Genomic DNA, 10407 nt, shown 5'->3' on the forward strand with positions numbered 1-10407 from the left:
TCTGCAACCGTATCGATCAATCTCCATTTCAATCATGCCATGCCCTCGATGCCTTTCAAATATTCCAATTAATTTTACATTATCGATTCCCATATTTTACTTCGCGTCCCTTACTTCGCGATACGGTTGCAGCTGGATAACGTATATACACCGATACAGATAGTTAGTGGCACGACATTAAACATTCACGGCGCATCCCGTCGTTGAGAAACGCGGATCCATCATTTTACACGCGTTCCAGTGCTCTGAAATAATATATTACCTATAGTCGAACGACGCCGATTGGTTAGTGAGCGGCCATCGTTTGTTATGCGTTTGTTTAAGTGGCCCGCTTGCCGGGAAACTCAAGCGTCTAGAATCACGAATATCGTTCTGTGTCATAATCATTGCTCCACCAGCAATGTTCGATGGAAGATAAATACTCCATCGAATGATTTTTGCCTCGTTTTAAAAAATAATTCAAAAAAAAAGAAGAAAGAAAGAAAAGGAAAATCATCCTGTTTTAATTTGAAAAAATTGAATTAATCGTACCTTTTAAGTCTAAATCATTATCCTAATAAAAATTCTATCGAACTCAATTGTTGAATCGATCGAAAGAAAGAAAAACAATTAATCACGAATTATTCTTTGTTGATATTTTCATCGAATATTTTATAATCTACACCGATCGAATAAAACAATTTAACGAAAATTAATGGAAGAATAACGATGGAAAAATAATAACCCACCTCTGTGTTGTCGGACTCTTGGGTGGAAGCCCCGTCTCTTTCGAGACTTCTCTTCGTTCTTCGATGTAGATCGTTCGTTCGCTCGCGTAATTTCCGACGTTGTTGTTGTTGTTCCCGGCTGCCTCGACGTTATTTAAATTATTGTTGTTGTTGTTCACGTTGTATGTGGCGTTCGTGCTGTAGGAGCGATCAGCCGCGAACGTGACCGTGGGCGAGGAGTTGTTCACGTACGGGGTCCGAGGATGGACCGGAAACGCCGGAGTTTGAGGCCTCGACGCGCTGCTCACCACCGCGCTTCCGGGACTTACGCTCCTCTCGGTCCACGATGAAGCCGAGTCATTGTGCGACTGCAAGTTTTCGTCCGATTTTTAACCATCCTTTTTTTCCTTAACCTACTCAACGTTTCGAGTATGCTTTCTCGTTTGCAAAAAAAAGATGCGGCATACTTATAAAACTCTTCTAGTGCTTCCGGTTCAAGCGTGGTGTTCCAAGCGATTTTCGAAAATGTACGAAAGATAAGATCTGTGGTGAAAACACATGGTAGATACGTGGAACGATCGGAGAGAAATTTTGTTCGTATGTCTTACGATACACTTTTTACATTAATCGTGAATTTTTTAATTCGAAAAACACGGATTCGCCGATTAGAAGAACAATCAGGAAATATCTCATCGAGAAAGTGGAAATGTTCGGTCCGTTAAAAAAATTGGATAAAGAGAAAACGATGAAAATCTCTCTCCTCCCGTGCGAACAGTGAAAACTACTTTGAGCGAGGATGGAGGAGACAGGAGGACAAACCTGGGTGCAATTCTGCCATGCTTTGGGCGACTGGTTAGGGGAGCAATTAGTGATGGCGTTAACAACGTTGCTGCTCGCAGTGGTGGTGGTGGTGGTGGTTGCTGAGCCGATACTCGGCGCATGATGATCGTTCGCGTCTGTCTTGTTGTTGTTGTTGTTAGTCACCGATTGGGATGATCGAATGGGCGAAATTTCAGCCAATGATTGAATGAGGCTCACGAGAGGGTCCGGATTGTTGCGCGCGCTCGATTGTTGCTGATCATTGACCATCGTCAACAACCCTCCGTCCACGTGGTCGGCGGTCCTTTCAACGTTCCCTCCGGCCAACGTGGTCGAGCTCAAACACACGATTCGATTTCTCGATTCAGGCCGAGAGTTACGAGACATGGTCGTGGCGAAATCTTGGCCAATCGGTTGCTTCTGTTGCTCCGTGTTGACCGCGTTGCTCGCGGCCAGCTGCTGCTGTTGTTGCTGCCTGTTGTGCTCGCGCAACAAAGCGTCAGCCCGAGCAAAGCTGTCGCTACGCGACTCTGGCCTTGGTGGTTGAGGCTTGTCCGTGTTAATGAACGGTGTTTGTAGCTGCGCTGCTAATCCTAAGGGTCGCGTGCTTGCTAAGCCTGAGCGGGGGGATGTCGGAGGGCTCTGAAAAGCAAGCCAAGCGCTTCATGCTAGAGGGAGACGGGGTTGTTTTAATCCTTTCCTGCCACCGAGTGTTTACACGGGCTCATTTCCCTATTACCGATCGGATCACCGCGATCCTCCATTACCGTGCCGGTTAATCGCGTTAATTTCCAACCTATCGGCCTCCTATTAAATTTTAACGCGATCCACGTTTCGCGCCAACGCGACGAGGCCGGGTTGGAAATGAACCACGATAAATTTCGATACGTATGGTATATCGCGATTATCGAAGAAGTGGAGTAAGAAAGAAATTTCGTATCGTAAAATTAGCTTCGACTCTAATAGTAGCATCAATCGTGCGAGCAACGCCTCGCTTAATAAAACCGCCGTAATAATCGGTGGAAAAAAGTGGGCAGAAGAAAGGGTTAAATTATAGATACTCATGGCACTAAAGGGAAAGCGATCTCTTCTCTTCTTTTTTTTCTTTTTTTTCATTCTCTTCTTTTGCGAATTCTACGGTGTAAAAGGAGTTGTTGTTGCTGTTTAGGATCTAACTGTGGAGCATATATATAACCATAAAACACGGGACCGCAGTGGGAGCTGGTTTTACAATCGCGATCTACGAGGGGCTAAATTGTAGCGTTCGTGCTGCCGCCGTTTCATTCGCGCAAAGGTAGAATCGATCGTGCCGCCGTTTCGGATTTATTATCCTTATTACCGATAATTATTTTAAGTAGTTCACCGCTCCGGGTGAAATGGCTCCCGGCCTAATAATACCACGTTCCTTTTTCTTTTTTTTCTTTTCTTCCTCTCTTTCTTTTCCCATCCCGCGGCTTAATAAATATTTATTTCGCGTAATCGAGCGGCGTGCTCTCGTTCCCTTCGTATCGTATGTATGCACACGACGATAAACATTTTATTATGCTCCTGGACACGAAGCGCTCGTTAAACACGATCGATCCCACTGCCCACACACGTGTGCTGCCGGGGCAAACTACTTTTTTTTTCTTTCCCCCTCCCCTCCCTTGCCCCCCCTATCTCTAACTACTTGCTCTCCAACTGTGCACAGCGTATATACTTCCTCGGTTTACCTGGTTGTCGCTGTATTTGCGATATTCGTATGCCCGTTTCACGGACATGAAGGGACGCTCGTTCACGCTCTCGGCCCGTGGCCGTCCCAGGGTACCGGTTCCGGTGCTACCGTTGTACTTCCGGCTGCTCGACCGTTGCGGAAGCAACGGGCTCGCCGGCGCGGATGTGTAAAGAGCTGCCCTCGATTGTGACTGGAAAATTATAAGTCACAAACTTGTTAGCTGATATAAAATAAGTTGATATAAAATAATATTCGCGAAAGGAAAATTGCGAGAGAAGAAATTTAACTTTATTATTTTTTCACTGTTGTTGTATTAAAGACTAGGATCATTGGAAGATCAAAGGAGGTAATTTGATTTGATGATGAAATTTTTGGAGAAATTCAAGCGCTGTTTTAATGATTTTTTTTCTTTTTTTTGTGTAAAGAGCTACCCTCGATTGTGACTGAAAAATTATAAGTCACAAACTTTGTTAGCTGATATAAAATAAGTTGATATAAAATAATATTCGCGAAAGGAAAAAGAGAAGAAATTTAACTTTATTATTTTTTCACTGTTGTTGTATTAAAGATTAGGATCATTGGAAGATCAAAGGAGGTAATTTGATTCGATGATGAAATTTTTGGAGAAATTCAAGCACTGTTTTAATGATTTTTTTTCTTCTTTTTTACCTGCCCGGAAGTGGAATTGACAAGCCACGTGTCCTCATCGTCGTCGAGAACCGCAGAATCGCTGGCGTACCCATCGTGCCTCATCCTTCCCCTCTGCAAGCTTCTCAGCTCGCCGATCACGCGATTTCCGGTTTCTTGTCGCCAAAGTTTCCCCGGGTTTCTTTCATCCCTCCTCGCGGCAAGTTTCAACTGCTGTTGCCTCAACCATGATAATCTAGAGAAGAGAGGAAACAAGGTAAAACTTTCCCATTCCGCGCCGAAAAACTTTCTTAATCACCGCGTTGCTTCTAATAATTTTCGCCCAACCTAATCCGTCCGCAAAAGACAAAATCACAAGAGAAGTGCACCCGTAACTTAACTAGTGCACCCGTAACTTAAACTAGTGCGAAAATCCCGAGAAAGGAATCGAAGAAACAGGAAGTCTCTCTCTCTCTCTTTCTCTCTCTTTCTCAAGCGTGTAACTCTTCCTCTTTAAGAAGAATGGAAAGAAAGCTCGATCCGCGAATGTTACACCGCGGATCCTTTGTCACCTGTCACGGATTAGAATCTCTGGCTACTTCCCGCGAACCAGCTGTTTTCATCCTGTAAATCGTGATTTCTCGCTTTCCTCGCCTTCCTAGGAGGAAGAGTTACACCGACTCGAGTTACTCGCGAGGCCGGGCGGCGACGAAAACACGAGAAGCTACTTTCTCGGGGAGGGGAACACGAGACGAGGGGCACGGAAGCGTGTAACAAAGCCTCGTTAGAACGGGGCCACGTCACGGTTCCAGAGTCGGAAGAAGGCCGGAATCCAGGACCTCCTACCGAGATAGATAATTGCATCCTGATCGATGGAGTGGCTCCGGGCCATCGATTTCCGTTTGTGTGTTTCGCTCGCGGTGCCTCTCCCCCCTTTGTAATAAATCCACGACTTCCCTCCCCTTCTCCTCCCCCCATCCGGTTTTTATCTTTCTCCCTTTTAACGGCTAACGAAATTCGTTCCTCGCCGTGGAACGGCCACACCCTCGCGATCGAGCGAATCGTGAACTAAATGGAGGCGATCGTGTCGCGAAGCGGAAACGATTTTTATCCCTCTTTTTTCCGTTAATAAATTAAACCGTTATCGCGCTTGGTATTCGTCGATTGGTGTTTGTCGCATCGAATATCTATGTAAATATTTGCGGGGATTGAAAGGATTTTGAAACGAAAGCGAAAGCTTCGAATGCTTCGAACGAGAAGGACGAGCTATACGAATCCGAACGAAATCCTCGTCAGAGGCTCGTGCACGGAAGCGCATCAAGTTTGGATGAGAAGTTAATTCGCCGCGAGAGATCAAACGATGATGATGTAAATTTCACGCCGGTGAAAGAGAGAACCGTAAATAGGGTTTCTCAGTGCCTGCAAACTGATGGAAAATCAACCCCCTTCCACGGAGGGGAGGGGGTGTAACGAGCTTTGAAAGATCAACGTCTGTTCCGTTCGCGAAACTGCAACGTTTAAGACGAAGAAGATTTCTGTTCCCGACTTGCACGAAAATCGAGAAATTATTTCCCATTCCGTTTGAACACAATATAGCCATCTTCAAACATTTGATTACCGATTTCATATATATATATACTCGTTACGTTGTTTTTTTAATTTTTATATCTTTCGACATTGTATTAAACTCAAAGAAACGCAAACGGAATGATCGACGATTTTTGAAATTTTTTTCAAAGAAATACACGCCGTTGGATTTTAATATAATAAATGTTGGCGAAAAAAACGAATATCGCTCGCATTTTTCTCCTGTGCGTCTGTCCCTCTGAAAATGATATCAATCGAAAAATCCAAGTTGGCCAAGAAATATCGTAACGGTGATTTCATTTCATATTCACGCGTAGAATTCGCACGAACGTAACGAAACGTTCTACGTTTCTGGTGAAATTAAAATGTTCCATATCCATTCGCGAAATAAAAAAAAAGGGGGGAGGAGGGAGGGAATTTAACGGCAATGGAATTTACGAGGACAAGCGTTCTATCCCGATTCTATATCGGTTTGAAATAAATCGAGACGGATATCCTCGTTCTCTATCTCCGCAAAAGATTCTCGCGTTTCGAATAATAAAACGGGCTCGTTACGTTGATCCAATTTTTTTTTTTTTTTTTTTTTTTTTCGACACGAGATATTTTCGGGATCGTTCACGCGATTTCCTAGGTCGGATGTAAAACAGTTTCGTTTCGTGTAGCCAATATTTTACGGCGTGTAACCTTGTTTAATAGCAATTTCGTAGTCCGCGTTTTGGAAGAGTAACAATAACTATAAATTCTGAAGCAATGAGTGTAAATTCGCGTTAACTTCTGTACAGGGGCTATAAATTTTAACGTCGTGTTTCGAGTGTATTCGATTGCTCGATTACTATTTCTAAGAACGAATTATTGCGAGTATTACTTGTTGTAACATTCAAATTAGTTGAGATTACTTCTTTCCACGTGAAGTAAGAAAAACGAGTCGATCGTTTTGAGACAGCTAATTCTTCTCCTTTTTTGCCGTATCACGCGTTGATATCGATCGATTTGCAGATATCTATCTACGGATATTTATCTCTCTTTTCTGTTAGTAATAAAGTTTTAAAAAATAAAGTTTCGAACGAGGTTTTAAAAAAAATTCGAAATTCTCCTAGCGAGAGAAAACCATCGACGAAAAGTAAATATTAAAAATTAACTTCCCTATTTGCTAAAAAAAATATTCACATTTTACGACCTCGCGAGAAATCCACAAAAGCAAAGAATCACCGTTCCACGATCGAAATGAATTAAATTTGAGAAGGAAATTTATAAAATATCGAAGAAGAAATTCGAAGTCTACGGTGGTATTTTCCCGGAGAAATGACGATTTATCTCGGCATGGAGCACGAGAGAATTTTTCACGGAGCGAGAGAATGATCTTCCTCGAAATAATATCGCGGTTAGAGGGAAGAGTAGTCTCGGGCAGGATAGGTCCGGAAAGGACGTCGGAAACGCGAGCTCGTCGTGGAAAATTGCGCGAAGCCTTTACGAACCGCTTTTGTGCTCTCTTTCTGCTTCGAATGACTTCCGTATCCGAGCGCTCCGCTTCCACGAAGCTCCTCCGGCGATGGAAAAATTGCCAGCGGAAAGAAAATGCAGTTGCAGAGGCGCGGGAAACAAAGAACAAACGAGAAAGTGGGGAAGAAGGAGAAGAAAAAGAAGAAGAGGAGGAAGAAGAGGAACAAAAACAAGAAGAAGAAGAAGAAGAAGAAGAAGAAAAAACAAAAGGGGTGAGTCTGGTGGCGGCCGATTTACCGTTCTATATTTATAATTATGTCAGAGGGCGGTCGGAGTCCCGCGAATAGGGACATTCTCCCTCTCCCTTCAACGAGTCTCAGAATATTTCTATTTTCGTCGTATTTTCGGCGACGTTCCTCGAATACCGTAGACGGTTTCTTAATGGAATCAATCGTCACCGTTTTCTAAGTTTTTGGATTCTTAAAAAATTTAAAGCCACCATTTCCAATTTTACCCTGAAGATTTCGATTCGTTCGAAACTTTGCAAATTTGTATATATAAATAATAACCGTACGAATTAACGAAATGGAAAGGAAATAAAATATTAAACGAGAATCTTCCATTTCTCTTCTCGGATTTTCCTTATATAAATCGGGACGAGATTTCGCGAACGAAACATTTTTGAAAATGTCCCATTGCGAGAATCGCTTCCGAGTACTCGACAATTTATTTCCACGAACGGGATCAAAGGGAGGAATGTTATCTTGAAATCGGATGAAACGGCATCGATCGAGGTACAGATAGCCTCCGGTACTCGGAACGATTGTTTCAGAGGCAGAGCAGCGGCCGTAGATGGAATTTAAACAGCTACGAGTCGGGACGGGGAGGGTAGGGAGGAAAAGCAGGATCGAGAGACGAGGAACGAACGGTGAAGCCCCCGAAAGGAGAGCTTCTTTGCGGCTGAGAAAGCAGACCTGCCAAACGTCTGTCGACCTCCTCGACCATAAACGTCGCCTGTTTCTCCGTCGTAGCGGATCACGCTTCTTCATAAATATCCGGGCGAAACTTGCGGTTTCGCTCGCTCTCCGCCTCGGCTCCGCACAAGGGACGTTTATTTTCACGGCTTTCGGCCCTCCAGCGACTCGATACACAAAACGAAACGAGTATTTTACGGTGACTGCCAGTCCAGTTCGACGAACTCCAGTAACGTACGGTTTAACAAACTTGTTAAGTGTCGGATCTTATTCGTTTCGAAATAAGATTTCGAACAGGGAGAGAATCGAATCGTTCGATCGAGTCGAAAAATCTTGGAAAAATCTTTCACCCGCGCGATCTTTTGAATAACGAAAAGTCTGAAACGTTCCATTTCTCGTTCGCTCCCCACCAATTTTAATATTCTCGAATATCGCGTGGAATAAACTGAAGATCTAGATTAATTCAAATGGATATATTCCGACTCGATCCAAGAATTAATAATTTCTGTGCATAGGGTTAATCACGCGAGCTCGTTCCCCATGATCAATTCTCCAATCAACGACAACATCGAAAATAGAACAATCTCGTGTCTGAGAATAAAATTCGATTAAAATTCCCCTCCCCTCTCTTTCTCTCTCTCTCTCCTCCGTCAACTCCGCTCTCCGATATATTTCTAAAACTGGACGCAACGTTCCAGAACGGCGAATCAACGAGGCGACAATGCGGTCGTTGGCTCGCCAGTATCCATCCTCCGACCGCGAAACTCGTATTTCATAACGCGATACGACGCGTGTCCGTGCCAGCATCGTCCGCATCCACCGACTTTTCTCTTTCCATTTGCACCGGCTGGCCGACAATGACTCACGACGACCGCGTTCGCCATTCCTGGCAGAAATACGACGACCGCACTGCGTCGCAATCGCGTCCGCCTATGGGTAGACAATTTATTAATTGTACGTCCTTTATCCTCCTGTCCTTTCCATCTACCCTTCTCCCTCTCTCTCTCTCCCTCTCTCGCTCTCTCTCGTTTCGATCGAGTCCTTTTGCGGCGCCCTATTCGGAGGAAGGAGGAGTTGCGACACGTCCGTCGTCCACTGGAACCTCTGCCAGTGGAATGGCCCAGTTTCCGCCAGTTCACCATTCCGCCTTCGATCCCGAGCGGAAAATCTCCTCCACCTCCTCCTGATCTCTCTCCCCGTCTCTCCTCATCAGTTTCACAATGTACGTTCCCCGAGCCGGGCCTCATCGCGGTCTCACCCCTCGAAGTATTATTAGAGACGGGCCGAGCGCATTTAATTATGGGATTTGTTACACGTAGTATAGCTTGTCCGATGTTAAACGTTAGCCGGGAATCGTGCCAGGAAAAGGGACTCCGAAATCGGTTTGTCGAGGGTATATATATATATATATAGAGAGAGAGAGAGAGAGAGAGAGAGAGAGAGAGAGAGAGAAAGAGAGAGGAGCTGTACTCGTTTTGACAAGAATCGTCATCTTTCTAAAGATCGTTTTCTTTTTCGAAAGAGAAAAGATAATAATACGTTCTTTCGAAGAAATTATTTTTCAACAAGCGATATTTTAAACTCTTATTATCTATTATCTCTTATTATCTTAGAAGAATATATAAGCTCGAGAGATCGTCCCTTAATACTTTTAATTAATAAATCCGTAAAAGTTACACGAGAAAAATATAACATCACTCACCCGTCCACGTGATCCGAGGTGTTCTTAGCAGACCCGTTGGCGAATTCTGGCGGTGGATCGGGGGTGTTCGGGCTCAAAGGGCTGATGGGTCTCCTCGAGTTCTCGCCGAGAATGTCCTCGAAATCGACGACGGGCGCGGTGCCGCGTACAGACGCCTTCCTCACCAAAGAGGGGGAAGAAAGTTTCTGATGTTTGAGCATGTCGGTGGTGGCGCCGTAAGAGAACGGTTGACTCGTCTGCCTGGCGTGATAAGGTATGTCCTCGTCGATGTAATCGATATTTCCAGGGGGCGAGAACGAGTCACCGTGCTTCCTGTACGGATCGGTCGAGGATTCGGAGATCTTTCGGTCGGGCGACACGCGATACTCGAACTCGTCCCTTGATCGATGATCGATCTTAGCGGGTGGCTCGCGATATTCGTTCTTCAGGGTGCTGTAACTGCTGCTCGAGTTGTACGGGGGGCTCGATTCTTTCCCAGTGCTGTAATTCCTGTACGAATCCTTCAGCGTCGAATAAGTGGAGGGGGAATGGCTGCTCGCGTGGCTGCTGTAGCTGCGAGTTTCTTGTATGTACATCTTCTCGCTCCTGTCCGTTCTGTAGTCCTCCGTTGGGGGATCTGGCATCGACTGAAATTAAGAAGATTCGTTCGTTCCGATTATCGAGTAAAAAAATTATTTTCTTTCTCTTGTCCCGGAATCGTGACACGTTGGAAAAGTTATCGACGAAGAGAGAGGTTACCTCGACGGTGAGCATCATATCATGGAGCAGCTTATCGAGATCACCGTGAGCCTGGTTATCCGGCTCCGGCTCGGGTGGGCTAGGTCGTTGCGGCGGGGC

General features: G+C 44.8%; 1 protein-coding gene across 1 annotated transcript in view; it reads right to left on the reverse strand.

The window, feature by feature from the left end:
- The window catches only part of LOC102675940 (tensin-3), a 149681-nt gene that overhangs the window by 2794 nt on the left and 136480 nt on the right, over nucleotides 1-10407 (reverse strand). Inside the window, exons 12-18 of the mRNA XM_006609641.2 lie at nucleotides 10309-10407; nucleotides 9571-10196; nucleotides 3910-4123; nucleotides 3239-3430; nucleotides 1527-2168; nucleotides 729-1075; nucleotides 263-352 (exon numbers count right to left, since the gene is read on the reverse strand). Coding sequence (XP_006609704.1) covers nucleotides 263-352; nucleotides 729-1075; nucleotides 1527-2168; nucleotides 3239-3430; nucleotides 3910-4123; nucleotides 9571-10196; nucleotides 10309-10407 — 2210 coding nt within the window. The remainder of the gene's footprint in view (nucleotides 1-262; nucleotides 353-728; nucleotides 1076-1526; nucleotides 2169-3238; nucleotides 3431-3909; nucleotides 4124-9570; nucleotides 10197-10308) is intronic.

Source organism: Apis dorsata, unplaced genomic scaffold, assembly GCF_000469605.1.
Source record: "Apis dorsata unplaced genomic scaffold, Apis dorsata 1.3 scaffold_58, whole genome shotgun sequence".
NCBI classification, from domain to species: domain Eukaryota; kingdom Metazoa; phylum Arthropoda; class Insecta; order Hymenoptera; family Apidae; genus Apis; species Apis dorsata.